At 40.3% G+C, this 22,601-nt stretch overlaps 1 protein-coding gene across 1 annotated transcript in view; it reads right to left on the minus strand.

Annotated features, from left to right (window-relative positions):
* KCNH8 (potassium voltage-gated channel subfamily H member 8) overlaps positions 1 to 22,601 on the minus strand; it is a 374,236-nt gene that overhangs the window by 117,485 nt on the left and 234,150 nt on the right. The window contains exons 6-7 of the mRNA XM_007053238.3: positions 21,248 to 21,405; positions 9,738 to 9,945 (exon numbers count right to left, since the gene is read on the minus strand). Coding sequence (XP_007053300.1) covers positions 9,738 to 9,945; positions 21,248 to 21,405 — 366 coding nt within the window. The remainder of the gene's footprint in view (positions 1 to 9,737; positions 9,946 to 21,247; positions 21,406 to 22,601) is intronic.

The raw sequence follows: 22,601 nt of genomic DNA on the forward strand, positions 1-22,601 counted from the left end.
TAGCCTTTCCTCTGAAAGAAGTGTAAGTGGAGTTTAACCTAGATAGGTGTGCAAGTGACTCACAAGGATATATTCAAAACATATCCCCAGAGCTTCTGACAAGATTGCTGGTGACTGCAAAAGAACTAATGAAAAGAATGATGAATGCTTTAAGTTTCTTTGCATCAGCCTGGAAAAACCTTCCTAGCATTAAAAACTATTTAAGCCACTAAACTCTGGATATGACATTTGATAATTATCATGATGAAGATTCCAGCTTCACAGCTGACTTCAGATATACTGACAGAATTTAGACAAACTATGCAAAGAATAAGTTCAGCGTGGAGAGTTTTATACTGCAACCTTGTAACATAAGTGCAAGTAGAATGGTCCAAAAGCTTGCAGAGCTTTACTGTTACTGAGTCAAACATAATGGTCACAAAAGTAATAAAAACTACTTACCAAGTATAAATCAGAAAAGAGAATAAAGATAATTTGTTGAAAGAAACATGTGAATAATTAAATAAGTTTAAATGAAAAAGGTTTTTTGAATCCTTTCCAAAGGAAGCAAATTTGACATTTTTTTTCCATTTAAATATAGGTGTTCTAAGTTGGTGCTGATAATAAGTCCTCCATAACTACAGTATTGTAAGTGTTACTATAGGTGAACTAATAAAAAGTTATTGCTGAAGTTATGGCTGACAGGAGGGAGAACTGCTCAAGACTGTTACATAAAATTATACTTGACAGCTTTGACTATCTAAGAGAAGCAGCATCCCGACACTTGGCTGCCTACTAATCTGCTCACTACATATTCACGGTAGTCCAGTTTCAACAGATCATACAGTTCTCATAGGGTGAATGCATTTAGCAACAAGAAACATTTTCAGTACTGTCTGTTTCTTGTACAGCCAGATCTGAATGACACTTCTCATAGCTGGTAAGAACATGAAGGGGGCTAACTCAGCATGGACTAATTCAAAACAGGCAATAAAGACTCTGTGCCTTATTCTGATCTCAGTTAAACCTGTGGAAATGAGAAGCAATGCCACTGAAGTCAGTGGAATTACACTGGTGTAAGTGAGATCAGAATCAGAGCCTCTATTCTGTGCCAGCTAACTGAAAATCTTATTTTTGCAGAAAATCATGCCATGTCTCACGGAGATGGCTGCCTCACCAAAGGGATTGAATGATGGGAACAATACAAAAGGAAAAAGCAAGGAATTTTAAAAGTCAGGAATGAAAAGAGGAAAAAGGAACATAAGACTATCTCAAGTGCTAACTGGACTGTAAATGATCAGCCCAGTAGCTATGCTTTATCAGGCAATAAAGTCAAACTGCACAATGACTAAACAACAACTGCTTTCTTGGCTGGTGAAGGCTGCAAGACTTGCTCAGGTGAGGGTCTCAAGTCCTAGACAAGAAGGCTCAGGTTGCATTACCTTCTCATATCCCATACTGAGTGGGATCCCGCAGGGATCTGTCCTGGTCCAATTCTATTCAGTATCTACGTAAACGATTTGGATAACGGCGCAGAGAGTGCACTTATAAATTCTGCGGATGACATCAAGCTGGGAGGGATAGCAAGGGCTTTGGAGGACAGGATTAGAATTCAAAATGATTTTGACAAACTGGCAAAATGGTCTGAAATAAATAGGATGAAATTCCATAAGGACAATTACAACTACACTCAGGAAGGAATAATCAATTGCACAAATACAAAATGGGAAATGACTGTCTAGGAAGAAGTACTGCAGAAAATGGTCTGGGGGTTACAGTAGATCATAAACCAAGTGTGTCAACAATATAATGCTGTTGCAAAAAAATGAATATCATTCTGGGATGTATTAGCAGGAGCGCTGTAAGCAAGACACTAAAAGTAATTCTTCACTTTACTCAGCACTGATAAGGCCTCAACCTGGAGTACTGGGCACCACACTTTGGGAAGATGTTGAGAAAGTCAAGAGAAGAGCAACATAACGATTAAAGGTCTAGAAAACTTGACTGACATAGAAAGATTGAAAAAAAATGAGTTTGTTTAGTCCGGAGAAGAGAAGACGGAAGGGGGACACAATAACAGTCTTCAAGTACGTAAAAGGTTGTTATAAAGAGGAAGGTGATAAATCGTTCTCCTTAACCACTGAGGACAGGACAAGCAGTAATGGGCTGAAATTGCAGCAAGGAAAATTTAAGTTAGACATTAGGAAAAAACTTCCTGTTCTTAACTACCATTACAGTTAGGAACAAGTTACCGAGAGAGTTTGTGGAATCTCCACCACTGGAGATTTTTAAGAACACATCAGACAAAACACCTGTCAGGGATGGTCTAGATCAAGAGTGCCCAACCTATGATCCATGAGCCATACATGGCCCATCAGAGCATTTTGTAAGGTCCACAGCCTGCTTCAACACAATATAACAACGGCTGATTCATTAGCATTTTGTCACGTTTACATCATTGTGTGTAAATAGACAAGCCTGCACATAGAAACAACCTATCTAAATACATCTGAAACAAGCTTAACTTAAATATGAATCAATACAGGTGACAGTTACTCACACTGACGACAACGGAGGTCAGTCTACTCCTATAACTGCTTCCCCGTCTGCAGACAGGAACCACAGCCTACCCCCTAATGAAAAATCACCTCCTTTTCTTCTCATAACTGAATGGCAACATTCTTGAATTTATTATTTTAAATTCTTTACAGTGGGAACTTTGCCTGAATAAGGACAAAGAACTGAGGAAGAACTTCATGATTTGGCCCAATAAGAGCCAAACAACAGCACACACACTTTTCTGCTTTGTGTATTTTCATTAGAAGTACTTTATCATTCCCCTCTCCCTAATCCACATGTAAACTAAGTACCTGGTTTGTTTAAATTAGCCAAAGAAACAGATACATGGGCCCCATGCATGTCCCACCCAAGTCAATGGTATGGGATCAGGGTTATGATGTATATCTGTTAGCACAACTAGGTCCTAAGTAATAGTTACAATATTACAGCCTAAAAATTTTAGAGCATCAGCAAAACCTCAGACTTTATTCTGTGTTGAAAGCTTTCTGAGGAAACACTAAACATGGTAAGGAAGTTAATAAAAGAAATATGATCTGAAACAAGTCTATCTATAAAAACAAACAATCACTAATTTTTGTCCCTCCTCCAACCAAAGACATCTTTTTCTTTCAGCTGCTAGATGCACCGTAGTGGAATACCATTAATCCAGAGGAGCTTTTCAGCTATAAGGCACTTACTACCACAGCTAACAGGAGAAGAAAAAACCTGCTTCTAAGGAGGAGACATGTTCTTTTGTAACCAAACAGCAGAATAAAGATACATATACATCTTTCTCAAAATACTGGCTTAGGGCCTGATCTAAAGCCCACTAGAGTCCATAGAAAGACTTTCATTGCCGTCAGTGGGCTTTGGATCACAGCCATCTTTAAAAACTGAGTGTCTAGTTGTGGTTTTAATTATATTGAATAAAAAGGTAATGGTAAAATGCAATTGGCAGATTAGGTACAAAAACTAAGGGCCAGGTTCTGCCACCCTTACCTGCATTAAGCGGTACCTTACTTAGCAAGTAATCCTTCTGAAATCAGTGGAACTCTTAATGGAGTACGGTATTAGTTAATGTGAGCAAGTGTCAGAATTGGGCTCTAAATAAACGTGGACTCTCATCCTTTATAAAACAGGAGGAGAAGCTCCTCATTATTAAGGACCTGCTCTTGTGACTTGTACTTATGCTCAGTTGTATCCTAGTTAGAGAGTGCTCTCATTGATTGTATTTAAATCCTAATATGTTTTGAGGTAAAATATGATGCAGATGTATAAATTAACAGGACAAACTCTACTTCACTAGTGAGTCGTATTTACCTTGGACCCAACTCTACTATGCTTATAATAATTACCCTGGGACTATTCACAGGGTAACTCAATGACAAAGAAGAGGCTACACAAACATGAACAGAAATTCATACAATATTACTGGTTTGTGACATTCTATGGTTCCAGTCCTTGGGTTCAGCTCAGATGTACTCTCAGGAAGAAGGTGTGTCTATGACATCTTTATCCTCTCCCAATCCTTGGGGCTTCCAGGGGCAAGTGTTGCCCCAGGTGTAAAGTAAAGCAGCCTCAAGATTGTTCCAGGTTATGGTTCCAAGTGGCATCTGGAGATCGCCAGTGTGCTGCAGCACACCAGCCAAACTCTTTCCACCTCCTCCACATACGTCCCTTATCTGGGTAGATGGGGTGGCATAAGGCAGGATGCGCTGCTTCTACCACACTTGAGGATTCCCTTGCATTATGGGTAATTTTAGCCAGCTTGAATCAGCTTTATACTGTCTGTAGTGAGGTGGAGTGCCTCCCACTGAGGCACAGGGGGAGGGACCACTTTCTGAACCCAGGTGGGCAGAGCCAGGGCATGCTTGGAAGTATAAAGGGCAAGTCCTGGAGCTCAGTTGGGCTGCAGCCGCCAGAGGAAACAGACATCTTCTGCCCACTCCCGAGCCTGGAGACCGAAGGGGAGCTACGCCAAGCTGAGGACTAGCCAAAGTGGCTGGGGTTGCCAGTAGACTGAGACATTGAGGAGTTGCTGGAACGGCCACTGGCTACCAATCCTGAGGAGTCGGAGGACACTCAATGGATCCAGTGCAACCTGAGAGGAGGGTAGGAAGTGGTCCAGGGGTATCTGACCTCAGTCTGGCTGCATCGCTACCTAAACTGCTGTTAGCATGTTGCAGCTGGATTCCCCACTGACCCCTAACTCCACCACTGTTAGGGCCCTGGCCTGGGGCTCGGTGGAGTCGGGTAGGCCCAGGTCCATCTACCCCCTGCCATCCCACCCCTGGGGTGGCAGCCTCCCATCTCTTGGCCAAAAGGCCCACGTTTGTCGGCCATCTTCTGGAGCTAGAACGCCTGACCCTTTGCTGCACTGCCCTGACTACAGGCCAGAGCCATAGATTGTTCAGTGCTCTGCTAATTCCCTAACTGTGGGTGATGTCCATTTATGTAGTGAGGCAGGGCAGCCTCCCACTGAACCAGAGGGGGAGGACCACTGCTAACACACTACATTGCCACAGTAGCACTAATCAGATTTCACAGGGAGCTCAAAATCTAGCATTATGTCTTACCAGCAAATAACTTGCATATGAAAAAAACCAATGTGGTTACACAAATCTGGCTGAGGGCAGAATATAGCCCACTGTTCTAATATATGGAGCATGCATATGCTCAGATAGAAATTTGATGTACATTTTATGGAAGGTGACTTAGTCCTTGTTTGAGACTTTCTGAGCCCATTGTTTTCCAACTATTCTAATACTTTCAATATTTTATATTGTTTTCCTTTTAAAAACCCCTGTACTAAATTATTACATATAACATATGGAAAGAAGGTTGGCAATGCTGCTGGTGACAGATGTGAAGCTGATATGTAATAATGTTATGAACGCCGTATGTGACCTGGTCTGCAAGGGGAAGTTATTGTCTAGAAGGGATAATGGAATGTTTATTATATGTACGTGTAAGCTGCTGAACAGTCTCTATGCCCAGAGTCTGGATCAGTCCTTTTTCCCTCGGGGCTTCATTTACTGGTGGTGCTACAATCTTCAGCAAAATCCCCCAAATAAACAGTTCAACATTAATTCAACAGCTGCACAATTCTCCTGATCCAGGGCTTCTTTGCCAGAGCTTACATGCCCCTGGCAGCTCTTCCTCAGTCCCCGGAGAGGCTGTCTGCCTGAAAATCTCTCCCCCCGCCCCCTCTGCCCCACTCCCTGAGCCAAACTGCTTCCTTATAGCAAGCCTTCTCAGTTCAACTCTTTCAACCTTTACAGGTATCACCTGACCTCTTCCCTGCTGGGTCTGATTATCCCCTCTACCAGGCCCAAACACTGGTCCTTAATGGCACTCTGCCTCAGAACAGTGCTGGCTAGCCCCAGGCTCACTAGCTCTAAAAAGGGCAGCCTCTAATACTTGAATTCAATGGGGTCGGTACAGAAAGACAACAAAATAGCTTTCCAGATAAGAACATGGAAGCACACACTTAAAATACAGTGACATCCTTCCAGGCTGTAGGGGGAAGTGACACAGCTCTTTTGTCAGGCTGGGAGTCTAGAGATCAAATGGGTTATAAAGAGTTAAAAAGTTGTCTTGATCCCTGCAAAGGGTGGTGAGTCACCAGGAGCTGTCCAGGGAGCATCAGTGAGCTTTGACAAGGAGACAAGCTGACAGAAAGAGGCTCTGTGGAACAGTGTATAGGAAGCTATTTCTTCCTCTGTCCCCACGTGGAAGATGGTTAAACACCTGCTAAGCCAGACACATGTGTAGCGTGTCATATTGTTTTTATGATATGTTTTCTAGAAATGCTTCTGTTCTAAATAAATGCTATTTTACTTTAAGGAGGCTGTTTGGTCTCTAATTACCACGGTCATTGCCCCCAGAGAGCACAGAACTGCAGGGCCTGAGCCTAAAGCTATGCCTGCACTTATGGCAGCATGTAGACGACAGGCGCTACACATGTAGGTACGTGCCACAGGCTGCATCCACACTTGTTACTGTGGTGTGTTGCTACACACTCCAGTGAAAGGCTCCAGGAGCTCTTCACTGGAGGACACAGCAGGACACTACACTGCAACAGCGTAGACATGGGAGGGACTGCTTGGGTGTGTAGAGAGCCGTATGGAGTATATACCCTGGGGGTACAGGAGTATAGGGCACTCTACTCACCTACATTGTGCCTCACAGTCTATTTATAACAGCGCTAGTTGGCTGATATAGTGTAAGTGTACATATATAAGTGTAGATATACCTTTAGTCAGGCCTGCTGAGGCAATCATGGTTAGTACCTGGGCACTGCCACCTAGGGCCCAGTCAGAGTCTGAGAATCATATAATTGATATGATGTGATGGCCCATGGCCTGAGACTGTAGGGTGTGTGTGCACTGAATGGGAATCAGAGGGCCAGTTTGCCTGGTAACTGAGACAGTGCTAAGTGTGTTTGAATAAACTAACTTTCAGAGCCTAAACCCGCTGACAATGTCCTTTGAAGGCTGTTTAATATGTCTGTTGAGCACAACTTTTTTCCTTATTTTGTTTCTGCTCGTGAATTTGTGACCCATTCAAACACTGGGCTTTCTTTGTATCTCCCCCTCTTCTGCTACAGCTTTGTGAGGTTTCTGCACTGCACTTTGTGAGGAGCTCGTCAGCCAGCCCCAGGAGCTGTTTTGTTCAAACAAATTCATGACAAAGAGGAAGAAAACATGAACAATAGACATGCATGACAGAGAATCAGACAGGATTTTGGTAGCCTCACGGTAAGCTGGAGAGGTGCGTTGATTAGGTGTTCCTCTCCCTGAATTTCTCCCTCCGACTTCCTCAGTTAGTTCCAGGTCAGGCACTTTTAACCTTCCCACTAGTTTTCCCATCAGTCATTCCTCTTGCAGCAACTTTTAAAGAAGGGTGTGTGTATGCGGGGGGGGGGGGGGGGGGGGGGGGGATTCAAGGAGGCAAGAAAAGGACCTGATGTTTTAGCTAGAGCCAACTTCTCTGTACACTTAGTCCCTGCTGTTTGTATACTTCCCTCACCAAACATTTTCCTGAGCAGGCATCTGAAAGGGAATGAGTCCTATATCCCTCTATCAGGTATGATTACAGTGTTGAGTAGGCAACAGGCCTTTCTTAAAAACAACAAAAAGACACCTAAAATACTCACATGTTTCTATTCAGCCCTTTTGTATTTTACAGAACAAAGAAAATCAACAGAGTTTACAAGACCCAACCAATTTTACCACTGTCCTTGCCCTCTTTCTATTCATCTAGACAAGAACAAAAGGTTTTATATAAGGTCAAAGGAAAAGACAACTAGGAAGAAAAAAAAAAGAAAGTGAACAAAAGGGGTGACTCATGGTTTGCCAGCAAAGAAAAAGACAGAAGAAGTTCTTCTTTGTTCTTCATTCAGAGTGAAGTTAGAATGACTCTGAAAGCTGCAGGGTGATAGTTACTGCCTTAAAGAAAGAGTGATGTAGCTGCAGTAATACCCAATCACTACCAAACCCCTTCCTGTTCACATATAACAGTCAATTCATCTCCCAGTTTATAGATGCAAACCCTTATAACTAAATATAATTGGGGGGAGGGAGGAGTCCCCATCCAATACAACTTTGAAAGCTCCAGAAGTCTTGAACATCACTCAGAAGAAATACAAGATAACTAGTTGAAGAAAGGTTTCAGAGTAGCAGCCGTGTTAGTCTGTATCTGCATAAAGAAAAGGAGTACTTGTGGCACCTTAGAGACTAACAAATTTATTTGAGCATAAGCTTTCATGAGCAGCTCACTTCATCGGATGCATCTCCAAGGTGCCACAAGTACTCCTTTTCTTTTAGTTGAAGAAACTGGCCCTTAGGTTTAACCTGAAAAGTACAGACCTTCCCCATTAACATGTTCTCCCCCTTCCACACCCTTCCCAAACAAACAAGGCCGTTCACTGGAGGATTTTAGAAAAGAAGCCAGTTCAGGTTCTACCCATTACATTGTGAAGCTACTAAGAACTGGAAGCCTCTCCTGACTTTCCATGATTTGCAAACCTCGTGAGCTATTGTTCTGGTTTGCGAGATTCACTAAAGTAGTTTGCATTTCAGACCTCCCACCACATCTATAATTGAAAATCTTTGCTCACCTCCTCATTCTCCAATTTTTTTGACAAAAAATCTGACTAAAGGAAAGCCTGTATATGGTATTTATCTTTTCATCAGAATTTTTCTATCGACTCTTCCTCTCTGCTAATTTTTCAAAATCTTTGTTTTTCACTCCTCTTACTCTGTGCTCCAGTTTAATCCTTTTTGAAAAACTGGATCTCTTCTCAATTCCAAGTGAAACAGGAACTCAGAAACAATGAAATATGCACCAAACTTGCAAATGCTTGACCTCAAGTGGGTTCAAATTTAGGCAGAAAGCATTTCCCCAGTCCTAGTGGTGATATGGTCAGTTCTTCACACACTCTCCTGTACCTTCTTGTGTGCTAGTAGAGTTCACATTTTCAGCTCAGGAAAGATAACAGTTTTAAATGACAGAAACTGGGCCAAATCATCCCTGGTGACTCATTGATTTCAATCTGGTTATTATAGGGATGAAGATGGACCAGTACCTATAAAATGTTATCGTCCATAAACTGTTGATCTTTTATTGAATGTTTTAAATACCATCATTAGACATATATGATTTGGGCAACAAACCCTTGCCACTGGTTTAATGCACTTCGAGAAAAATAATAAATGCTTAAATAAACATTACTAGAAAAACTAAACAAAATTGATTATTTAATATGTTTTCCATGTATGATGTTTTAAAGTACAGACTATGTTTTAAAAAGGAAAGGAGACAGTTAAAGGAATGAGTCTTTTCTTGTGTTGAAGGTAGGTAGATAGAAATTTATAATTAGGTAAACTCAAAAGAACTTAGCCTCTTAGAATCAAATATGCAAAACCTTGTTCAATATATAAATCATGTTCACTTTGTAGGTACACAAATGTGGGGTTGAGGAATGGACATTTGGGTCAAATTTCAGTGGGATTACCCATCCCTTAATCAGGCAATTCATTTTAAATATTTACATGTATTAAATATGCCCTGGTTAATAAAATATACTCTGTAGTTTTAGCTTTTATATCCTACAGAGCAATATGGTACAGTATTATAAACTTTAACAAGAAAGGAAACACTGGGTGATTTATATATGGTAAAAAACAGACTCTTACCTACATCCCAAGTAACGGGATTATTCTCTTCCATCTCCTTTTTTCCAATGACATACCAAATGCATGCCATCCAGTGAGCAAGCAATGCAAACATAGACATAAGAAGTGTGAGGACAATTGTGCTGTGCTGGGAATAACGATCCAGCTTCTGAAGAAGACGTAAAAGACGCAGCAATCGGACAGTCTTTAGGAGGTGGACAAGGGACACCTAGGGAAATAGAATTTTCAGCACTGTTGAAATATACTAAACAAAGTCCTGGTTTAGTGGAAGAAAGAAAAAGTCCTCTCCCCCCTCAAGTTCTATAAAATTTCCTTGCCACATGCACACACAACTTAGTTACTCAGTGCATGCATTAAGCTAAGATTTAGACTCACAAGTTCAAACAGTGGCAAAGCCAGTACATTTTTAAAAAACTGAGTATGTATATATATTTGACTGCAGCCAAACTGATTTCAAAACACAGACAGCCTCGATCTTTGGCCTTGCTTTGTGTGCAGCCCGAGGCCTCGGGTTTCACTTAAGTATTGCATTTAGGCACACCCCTCAACCAAAAAACAAAATGAGCCAAACTGACCAAATTTCACGTGGCTCCAACATGAAGAAACAAACTGCCCCATTTTTGTAATAGTTTTTGATTACTGCTAACAAAGGGCCAAACAGTATGATGAAATAAACCACACTGGGCCAAAGTCAATAGCGTTACATGTGGGATAAAAATGATTCAGTAACTAAAGCCTGGGAAAAAAAGGGAGTGAGCGGTTTCTCCCAAGGTGGATATTAGATAAAAAACATGGCATGTAGTTTGTGCATTGGAAGCAAGAGCACGCTACAGATATTTTGCAGGACAGAGACCAGATAGAACATTACAGGCTCTGATACGTCATTCAAGCACACTATTTTGTAGGGGGAGAGAGCAGTGAAGGGAGGAGTTATTGCTCCATTGCAAAGGAGAGCTCCATAAGGGATTATGCCTCAGAGAAGGTCCTTGTAGTATTTCCACATGATACAGCTTCTTGCTACAGAGAATGCAATGTGCATTAATCTGATTTTGTATTTTTCAATGGATGCAGAAACCAAACAGCTTCCAGGAATTGTGAAAATTTGACTCAAACTTTTAAATCTCCTGCCAAACCCAGAGGCTATTCCAGGTCTCCTGCTTACATTTTACTGTCATTTGTCCTCACTATTTACATTCATTTCATATAGTCATAGGAATCTATACATTTTTAAAGACTCATTCTGTGTCTGTCTTGTGTTGGCTGAAAAACACAAATCAAACTGCATATTTCTCTCTACTACTTCCAGAACATTTGGATATTACAGGAATGGGTGCTATAAAAAACATGAGCAAATCTTTTCATTTTTGACCATTGTTTTCTTATATTAATCCCAGTATGAATTGAAGGCTTTTTGCTTCCATTATCAAAAGTTGACATTCTAAAAGTTTAAATAAAATGGCTCTGTTCACTCAAAACTAGGCCTAGTTTGGCTGATAAAGTTCACAACCTGAGCTGAGTTCGGAATGACGAATGAAACCCCAAACAAGCCATGGGCTTTATTCTGTTCCCAGTTACACCTGTGCACATCCATTGACGTCAATGAAGCTATTTAAATTTACCTGGTGTTACTGACAACAGAATATGGCCCAATAGACTGATGTGACACCACTATAAAACATTAACAACTAATCCTTGATATCGATTTATACTGCAGGCCTCATTATCCCCTGAACTTTTTACCAGTGCCTTCATTGCCCATTATTTTAACTATTTCTCAAGAACCTTCGCGCTTTCTCCCATGCTGCCCCCAATACAATTGAGGAAAAAATCCACAAAACCACTACAGTATTCTCCTTTAAAATCCTTCCTTAAGGACACAGCACTGTAATCAATAATAACTGACAACGGCTAGGCAGTCAGTCTGCATGCGGAGACTGCTGTTTATTATACCAAACAAACCTTTCACTGTCCCCATGTCCTCCTCCCTTCCTTGCATTTGCTTGTTTTAGCCATCTCTTGTCATGTGCTAAGGAGTCAGGGGGATTACTCATATTTGTAAAGTTAACCATGTGAGTAAGTCTGTAGGACTGTGGTTGACAGCTGTAAAAATCTTTGGGGCAATCTTTTTTGTATACGTATGTACAGTGCCTAGCACAATAGAACCCTCACCTCTAATTTGGGCCTGTAGGCACTACCATAATACAAGCAAATAATGATAATATAGCTGAGATATAAATGCTTAAATTCAGATATAGCCATAACTACCGCATGGCAAAAGTACTGTTAAGATTAAAAAAAATCCCCAGGCATAAGTCATGTTGCTTAAAAAAAAAATGCTGATTTCCATGTTCATTCACAGGTAAATTGTGACTACATTCTGAACTTTGACCACTTTGTTTTGGTAAAAAAAAGGGAGAATACTACTGGATATTAAACAATAGTTGAAACAATGCAACATTTCTTTTTATGAGGTCTAGAAAAATATTTCATTTTTCTACTTGGGCTAAAAAGCCCCACATCTTGAAATTATGTGAAAATAAATTTGCACATTAGCATAATAAATCTTGTATAATTACACTGAATTTTCTCATTAGTTATTCCCAGTTTTTTTCTTCTATTGTGTTCAATCTGTCATTGAAAGATCTCAGATGAAAGCAGGCAGCTTTATTTTCTCTATAATAAATTTAGAAAGACAAAGTGAAGAATCAGCACTCATACTTGTGCCAGTGTAGATTTGCTTTGTCCATAAATACAACGCTAGCTGAATTTCTACATTCAGTTAATCAATTTAGACTAGCTGGGTTAACCTTTCCTGTGGAAATGACAAAGACGAGAGTTTAGCAAAAGGCAGTATAAGCTGAAATAATAGCAGCCTTCAGTGCCTTGAACTACTGAGGAGGTTAGGGATCAGAAATGAAATTGCTAAATTTCATACAAAGTTGGAAAGGAATTCTCTTGACTCTTTGGGCTTGATTCTCTGTTGCCTTAGAGTCAGAATTTAAGGCCAGAAGGGACACCAGATCATCTAGTCTGGCCTCCTGTATATCACAGGCCACGAACAGAACCCAGCACCTGCATACTAAACCCAACATCTGAAATGAAACCAAAGTATTACAGCCCACAGAAGACCAGACTTATGTGCCACAGGAAGAGAATAGGTGGGACCGAGCTGCACCGGTGCCCCCCATAATGGCAAGGAAATGATTAAGTGAGATATACCCAAATAGTCCTGGCAAGTGTCCCACACCCACATGCTGCAGAGGAAGATGAAGGTGGTCACTACCCAATCTGACCAGGTGGAAAAGACTTTCGCAACCCCAGATAAAGCAAAATCAGTTAGACCCTGAGCATGTGAGCAAAAGCCAGCCACCCAAGCACCTCAGAGAGAATGCTGGGTGCCTTCACAGTCCCAACCCATTCCACCTGATGGCCCGTCTTCAACTGTGGCAATCCCTGATGCTTCAGAAGAAGGAGGTTTATAAAAAGAAATACAGCCCACAATACACTGGGTTGGCAATGGAGAGGATCTCTTCCTGACTGCTGCAGGTGGCTGGCCGAACACTGAAGCATGAGCTTTTAGGAACATAGGACAAACTGGAAATGAGCCTCAGGGCTGCTGAGCCCTGCTCCCTACCATCATGAGTGACCCCCTCAGACAACCACAATCAAATTTGTCTAGCTCTTTCTAAAACGAATTACGTTGTTTCCCCCCACAACTCCTACTGGGAGTCTGTTTCAGAACCTAACCCCTCTGATGGTTAGAAACCTTCTTCTAATTTCCAGTCTGAATTTGTTCATGGCCAGTTTATACCCATTTGTGCCAGCACTGTCCTTTAGCTTAACAGCTCTCCACCATTTCTCGTATTTATCCCCCTAATGTATTTGTAGAGAGCAATCATATCCCCTTTCAGCCTTCATTTTCACAGACTAAGCAAGCTAAGCTCTTCCAGTCTCCTGTCCTAAGACAGGCCGTCCATTCCTCTGATCATCCTAGTACCTGCATCTGCGCCAGTTTAAGATCATCTTTCTTGAACATAGGTGACCAGAACTGTACACAGTATTCCAAATGAGGTCTTGCACAATAGCATTAATATTTCTCTATCTCAACTGGAAATGCCTCATAGGCTACATCCTCAGATCATACAGTATTTGCCTTTTTCACAAACACATCACACTGGTGACTCAGTCATCCTGTGGCTGGCCCACACACTCAGGTATATCTCCACCTCTCTGGCTGCCAACTGGTAAGTCCCCAGCTTGAAGCAGAAATTCTTATTAGACCCTAACTGCATAGCCTTGCACTTCATATTATTGAATTTCAACCCATTTCTGTCATTCTAGGCTTCAAGGTCACCCAGACATTACTGTATAATATTTTCATCCTCCTCTATACCGATGATGGCTCCCACTTTTGTATCACCGGCAAATTTCATGAGCATACTCCTACTTTTTGTGCTAGTCATTAGTAAAAATATTGAACAAGGTTGGTCTCAAGACCAATTCTTGAACTCTGCTAGTAACCTCCCTGCAGTCCAATAATACATTTCAGCACAACCTGCTGCCTCCTCCCTCTTAACCAGTTCCTTAGCCACCTTACAATTCTTGTACTGATCCACATCTTCCCTAATTTAAGTCAGAATTTCCCATGTGGTACAATGCTTTACTGAAGTCCAAATATATTAGATCTACTGCACTTCCTTTATCTAAAAAGATCAGTTATTTTCTCAAAGAAGGAAATCAGGTTAGCCTGGTATGATCTACCATCGGTAAACTCATTACATCACATCCCCTTTACTATTTGCCTCCATGAATTTAATTATTCTTTCCTTCACAATTTGCTCTAAAGCCTGGCATACTACTGAGGTCTGTAATGACTAATATGTCTATAATGCCCAGATCACTTTTTGCTTTTCTTAAATGAAAGTACTCATATGGTAGTACACCCATAGAGATAGCAAGGATTTTTAATAGATCTATCAGACTAGCAATCTCACGTGACAGTTCTTTCAGTATTCTTAGATGGAAATTATCCATTCCCTCCAGTTTGAGCACATTGAGCTTCTTATGCTTTTCTTACACCTCAGATGTGGTAATTTCCACTTCTAGATGCTCATTTCCATTAGAAGTACTGCTTTCATGCACATATGACATATGATCATCCTTACTGAAAGGTAAGGTATTCATTTAGTTTTTGGGACATACCTACAGTATCATCAATCTCCTTCCCATGCACACTGCTTAATGGCCAAACCTTATCCTTCCTTATTCTCTTTTTATTTCTATAGCTAAAAAAAAATCTCTATTTTAATTTTCTTATCAAGAGCTAATTTATCTTGATTTTTAGCAAATCTCACTTTGTTCCTACATTTTCTAAGCTCCATAATTATGCTTTCTTTGCGCTCAATCCCTCTTTCCATTTTACACAGACTCTCTGCTTACACCTAAGAACATTTTTAAGGTGGTTATTCAGCCATCTGGGTGTGGAGCCTTTCCCTATAGGTTTTTCCCCCTGGCTTGGGATGCAAATTTCAGATAGTTTTTGTATAGTTGATTTAAAAAAATTCCCAGGGTCCTCCACATTTTGCCCACAGTTGCCCATCACTGCTCTAAAATATCTGGTTTGACCTACTGCACCAGTAGTTCCAATTCTTCTATTTTATTTCCCCGACTCACTGCACTCAAGTATAAGCATCTCAGTTTTCTAGCTGGATTAGATATAGTCCTTTCAGTAAATGTAATACCTACCTATTACTCTAATCAATATTTGTATTTTCTTCCTCCTTTCTGTCCATATTCTTACTTTGTGGTGTTCCATTATCTCTTACTATATCTTCATTTAACTGATTTTCCTGCTCCTATGCACTGAAAGCCAGGAGTGGAGATTTCATGAGTCTCTCCCAACCTCCTCCCCTTATCTCCTACTTTAAAGCCCTTCTTATCAGTGATGCCAGTCTTAACCTTCTGGACTCAATAACTCAGGCATCTAAGTGAAGTCCATCAGTCGAGAAAAATCCTCTCTCCATAAATGCCTCTCAATGGTCAATAATCCCCAAACATTCCTCATATAGCCCCAAGCCTTGAGCCATTTATTGATCTTCATTATCTTACTCACTTTTGCCCTCTTTTTCGAGGGACCATAAGTATTCCACTGAAAATCACCTGAGCTTCCACTTCTTTGTGTGTCTTTCCAAACCAAGTGTAGTCATCCTTGGTCCATTCCAGTGAGAATCTAGCAGTGTGATTTATCCTAACATGCAGCACAACTGATGGATTTTTTTCCTCACTCCCATCAGGATTCTCTTCAGCCTCATGCACATATCTTGTATCCTGGCTCCTGGCAGACAGCACACTCTTCTGTTCTGTGGATCTGGTCTGGGGACAGGCCAGTCAATTCAGAGTATGGAGTCCCTGATCACAAAGACCTGTCTCTTTCAGGTGCTGGTATGAATTTGTTTTATGTTCTCTCCAAACTTGCAGCCCCCATACACCAGGGTCATTTAGACTGAAGTCCTTGGCTGTCTCTATCATCTCTTCCTCTCTTCTTCAGGGACTTGCTTCCCTTCTTTTCTTCCTCGATATCCCATCTTCTGCCTTTTTCCCCTCCTCATTCCCTAGTGCAACAAACCTTTTACTCAATTAGATATCACCACCACTGGCTATTTTGGGTCTTCTCTCATAAGCTCCATCAGATGATATTTCATCAATAAGTAGCTTCCATCAGATACCCACTCAAGGATAACATACATACTAGAGCTTCTGCATCCAATCATTTTCTGTATCTCCTCTGTTCACTTTTTAGTTCACTCTGTTCACTTTTTACTACCTCAGTAGCCATCATTGTATTCTTTTCCTAGACCCTATTCCAAAAAAAAAAAAAAACCCAAAAAAACCCAAAACAAAACAAAACAAAAAAACCCAACCAAGACTGCACCTCCAGCACTGAACACAAAACCACCACTCTCCTTTCAGGCCAAACTCCCATAGAAACTCTGTTAGCTGTTCGCCTTACACCAGGGATAGTCATTTACATTAGAACAAATCATGTGCAAAATGAGTGTAGAAAACTACTACTGGTTTAATATTGAGATTTTTGGTTTGGTAGCACTTAACACCAATTTTGCAGAGAGGTAAATAACAATACGAAGTGCAAAGCAGTGCGGCATTTATGCTCTTGGATAAAAACATGTAGGTATTTGGGGAGACAGTGAGTGCACAAGATTAAAAAGTCCTAGGCCTCTGAAAACAAGAAAGGCCACTGCATAATAGAGAGAATTCAGAGAACAGCCACAAATATGATTATGGCTGTGAATGGACTGACTTAAATGAGAAGATAAGGCTGGCCAATCCTCTGCCATGATATGCTCCCTTTGCTCAGCTGAGGTGGTACAGAGGGAGTGAAACCTCCCATAACTCCCCTGCTGGGGATACCTAGGGTGACCAGAGTCACAATTACTTCCTGAGGCAACACAGCTATACACTGTCCCTTACACAGGGCTCAGAGCTATGGCTCACTATGTATCTTATGGAGAATCACTATTTCAGGGGCCTACTAAGTAATTAGTTACTGCAATATTGTCCACAGCAAACAATGATAAAAGGCATGATAGGAAGGACTGATCTGAACTAATCAAATTATTATAGCATTTGTATTGCTGTGTCTTCTTTAACAGAAAAAGTAATTGTTGGAAAATGGTTCTTCCCCACAGAATTCATTATGATAAAGATCCCCCCTGTCCCCACCCCAATTCCAATAGTACTAGTTTTAAAGGAAACATTTTATTCAGATTATGGTACAAACTAAAATAGTCTATTTTTAAAATAATCCTTGAAGAAAAGGCTTTGGAATGGCTTATTCATAAAGAAGTTGCAATGTAAATTTCTGACTGGAAATAAAATTCACTGACATTCATGTTGGTTGGCACAATTACAATGCACTGAGCTAAATTGGACTGGTAGCTCAGGAGGCTCAGTGCATTATAATTTTGTTGATGAATTAATATGTGAATAAAATATAATTATATAATATATTAATTTTTTGTTCATGCAAATATATGCATTAATTAAATTAAATTAATTTCAAGAGTTTGGCTAGTTTTGCTCTCTAACCTAGGGGGTCTATTCTACCCTCAACCTACATGTGTAATTCTCAATACTAACAAGAGATGTGTGTGCCCATTCCTGGGAGGACAAAATCCTAAGAACTACAAAATACTAAGCATTAAACACCCAGCCCTCTTATGTGAAAAACCCACAGGAATGGAAAATCTCTGCTAAAATCTTTCCAAAGTTAGATATTGAGTTTCTGCTGAATGCTCCATTCAAAGCATAAGTTTATAACCACGTACGAAGGAAAGAGTCTAATTCTGCCACAAGAAGTGTAGGCAAATTCTATGGAAACCAGGCCCTCTCCCGAGGATATGGCCCTCTCCCTGGTCCTGTCCAGCTCTCTTCTCCTCCCTGGGCCTCTCCATCTGTACAGAACACACCTTCTCAAAGAAATGGGGGAAGAGGTACTGAGCAGAAATTGGTGATCTGAAGAGCATTAACTTCCATGTGGACTCCTGAAATGTTGATGAACCCAGTTTGCCCTTGGCTACATTGATAAGTAAGGCATTTTCAGCACCCAGTTCAGATGTATCCATTGCTGATCCCAGTTGCCAGCACTGGTTAATTTTGCTAAAGTTGGTAAGGCTACAGAGATTTCTCATTTAAAAATGAACAGGAAAAAAATCTCAGAAAAGACCATTTTTACACTCTCTTTATACATTGCAAAGAAGCAAAAAAGGCACAAGCTCAATTTATTTTGTCTTCACATTCTATCTTTAATACTGTTCAAAATTCTTCTTCATCTGGCTGACATTTTGTCACTTGGGTAAGAGTCCAACTCACAGTTATATTGTCAGAGGACACTTTGGCTCTGCTTAGTAATTTCTTATGGGTCAAATTCTGATCCCTTTACTCTGCTTTAGTAGCACCTTGCTCCCCCACAAGTCCCACTGAATTCAATAGGACCACTGCACCACTGACGGGCTTCTTGTCAATTTGATGCCTATGGCTGAGCTGTTAAATACGTTTCAACAACTGTATTTGATTTCTCCCTTTAGTACCTTAGGCCAAAACATTTCACAGTGCTGAAAGAGAAAACAAATTTCAAAGAATAGAAATCATAGAAATGTAAAACTGGGAAGGATCTCAAGAGGTCATCAAGTCCACCTCCTGTGCTGAGGCAGGACCGAGTGAACATAGACCATCCTGAGAGGTGTTTGTCCAACCTGTTCTTAAAATCCTCCAGTTATGTGGATTCCACAACCTCCTCTGGAAGCCTATTCCAGAAAGTTATTCCTAATATTTAACCTAAATCTTCCTTGCTGCAAATTAAGTCCATTACTTCTTGTTCTACATTCAGTAGCCATGGAGAACAATTGATCTCTGTCCTCTTTTAATATCCCTTGATATTTGAAGACAGTTTTCAGGTCTTTTTTTCTCTCAAGACTAAACGTGCAGTTTTTTTCCTTTCCTCATAGGTCAGGTTTTCTAAATCTTTTATCATTATTGCTTTCCTCTCCAGTTTGTCCCCATCTTTCCTAAGCGTGGCCCCAGAACTAGACACAGTAGTCCAGCTGAGGCCTCACCAGTGCTGAGTATAGTGGGACAATTACCTCCCGTGTCTTACAGATGACACTACTGTTAATACTCCCAGAATATTAGCCTTTTTTCTAGCTGCATCAGATTGTTGACTCTCATTCAATTTATGGTCTATAAACCCAGACCGTTTTCAGGACTACTAGTTAGTCCCCATTTTGTAGTTGTGCAGGGCTGGATTACCCAATAGGCAGACTAAGCACATGCTTAGGGTACCAGCAAAGCAGAGGGCACCAAAAAAAATGAGGGTTTTTTTTTTGAAAAAAATTGATGTTTGATATTTTTTTAAAAAAGCATTGGAGTAGTCACCATAGGAAAAATCAGAACTTTGTTAGACTTCCTTACACTCTACTATACACTCTTCCCCCGTTTTTCTGTTCTTTTTTTATTACTTATCCCCACCTAAACCAGAGGGGCGTTCTACTAACGTAGATTGAAATAATGCAAGGAAATCAGATCCTGTCATGTGTTGTGGTTCAGTCTGACCCATTTTTAGCAGGCCATATCTCAAAATATGGGAATGCTGGCAAAGGTAACCCATTATACTTATCCAAGACAATATGTGATGAACTCTTTGGTCTAATGAGTGACAAAGTTCGTTCAGCTATTGTGGATGAAATAAGTACTGCTGGGTACTTCAGTTTATCTGTCGACTCTACACCTGATCTTTCACATATTGATCAATTGAGTATTGTACTAAGATATGTGTCTCCCACAGATGGAAAACCAGTTGAACGATTTATAACACTCCTTTATAACAATTTGAAAAGCCACACTAGTGAAGAAATGGCAAATCAAGTACTGCATTATCTGTGCCAAGTTTGCAAACTAGATTTCTCAAAGTGCAGAGGTCAATCTTATGACAACGCTGCCAACATGTCAGGGCGTTATCAAGGAATGCAGAAGAAGCTTTTAGAACAGAACAAATATGCCATATTCATACCATGTGCTGCACTCTCTCAGTCTTGTTGGCCGCAGTGCTGTTGATTGTTGTCCGGTGGCAGTAAGTTTTTTCTCAACAGTCCAGTTACTTTATACATTTTTCTCTGCCTCAACATACCGATGGGCAGTTCTTAAAACATATTTGGGCAATGATCATGTGTTGAAATCTCTGATACTCACTGGGAGGCACATGCAGTGGCAACAAGTGAAATTCTGGAGTCTTACTCAAAGATTGTGCATTAGAAAGTATAGCTGAAGACCAATCACAAAAGGGAGAAACTATTCGAGAGGCAGAAAACATTGCAAACAAGATGCAAGAGCTAGAGTTTGTATTCATGTTGACCATGTGGAATGAATTTTACAACACTTTTAGCACACAAGTTAAGCTCTCCAAGAAAAAGAATTGGATTTGAAAACATGTGCAGACCTCTGTAAGTATTTTGCATGTCTTTACTGAATTTCATCTTGTCAATTTCAGATCAATTCTCTAATTTGTTAAGGTTACTTTGAATTCTAATCCTGTCTGCCAAAGTGCTTGCAACCCCTCTCAGCTTGATGACGTCTGCAAATTTTATAAGCACACTCTCCACTCCATTATCCAAGTCATTAATGAAAGTATTGAACAGTACCAGGCCCAGGACTGACCCTTGAGGGACCCTACTAAATACACCCTCCAAGTTTGACAGCCAACTGTTGATGACTACTCTTTCAACCAGTTCTTTCAAGTAGTTGTGCACCCGCCTTATATTAATTTAATCTAAACCACATTTCCCTAGTTTGTTTATGAGAATACAAGAACAAAGAGATTGTAATTTATTTGCTCTTTGTTCACAGAACAGTTCTCCCTCCCCACCAAAAAAAAGCTGATTTGCAAAAATGAGCCCTTGAGAGAAACACCGTTAATAGAATGCAAGTGTAGTACTCACCACAGTGACATTAAAAGCATAAAGGAGATCAAAGGGAAGTGCAGCAATTAAATCAATGATGAACCAGGTAGTCACATAGTGGATACAAATAGATCTTGCTTCAAATATAACTTGGCCAGACTTGCTGACATAGGTTGTTCGGAAATTTAAAATAATATCTGCTTGACAAAGAGAAGAAACAGAATTAGACATAGGTACTTCCTGCTTCAAATGAACTGCAGTGTCAACAGGACAGTAAGTCTATTTTCCAAATGCTTGGAAAGAAAGACATAGGGTCATATTTTGAAGTTCTTACTCAGTTTTCCTTTAATTCTTACTAAGGGTCTGTTCCTACAAACACTTATGTACTTTACGCACCTGCCTAGTCTCATTGAACCAATCACAGGTGTAAAGTTACTCATGTGTCAGTGTATAAAGGAATGAGCCCTAGGGAATTATTTGCATTGATTTCAAAGGGAGCTTTTATTGAATAAATTTTTTTTAAAAGCCTCTGAATCCAAACCTAACATTTTTCTTTAATAAATCACATAGGCACAGCTATTACAACAAGACTGTCACTGAGAAAAATGAAGCCACAATGCATGTAATTCAATTACTTTAAAATATTCTTTTATTAATTACAGGGGAAAAACAATTCTTTTTAATTAAAAAAAAACTAATTTATTACAACTTTCTGCTATAACTGCTCAACACAGGATTCCAAAAGAAATATCCTCTTCAACAGTAAACACTTGTTTAAAATAGAAAGTGCTGAGCCATCTGAAAACAACTGACTGGTGGGGTACGTTGGAGAGATATCAAAAGCAATATGAATTATTTGATGGCTTGCGCACTTTGTGTGTTTCCTTTTCATTGTTTAAGGCTGCATGTTGGTCAACACAGAGATTCTTTTGACATGGCATGCTAAAACACGTTCCATTTCAAATAAAAGTTCAGATCTTGACAGTTCAGTCTCAATTATTTTCACTTCCCAAAAGACAAAGGCCATATCTTGCCCTTAAGCTATGCACATAGCTTCTACTGATGCCAACGAGAGCTACTGGTATAACTTCTACTGATCTCAAAGGAGCACTGCCACAGATTTAGGGTATTATTATTATTTTATTTTTACAGCACCAGAAATGTGCATGGTGCTTTAAGAATTCTGAGGAGCCTCCCATAAAAGAGAAGTGTGTGGCCCCAGGTAGAAAGGGACAGTGGCAGGGCTGGCTTTCTCCTGTGAAGACAAAGGGATATAGGGTGGCTTATCTCTGTGGCCTGGTATGCTAGACCTCAGTGGGTTTTCTTGGATCTTTAGGTTCCGTAGACCATGTCCATATGTCAGTCCAATATGAACAGACTAAATTACACAGGT

Source organism: Chelonia mydas, chromosome 2 (genome assembly GCF_015237465.2).
Source record: "Chelonia mydas isolate rCheMyd1 chromosome 2, rCheMyd1.pri.v2, whole genome shotgun sequence".
NCBI classification, from domain to species: Eukaryota; Metazoa; Chordata; order Testudines; family Cheloniidae; genus Chelonia; species Chelonia mydas.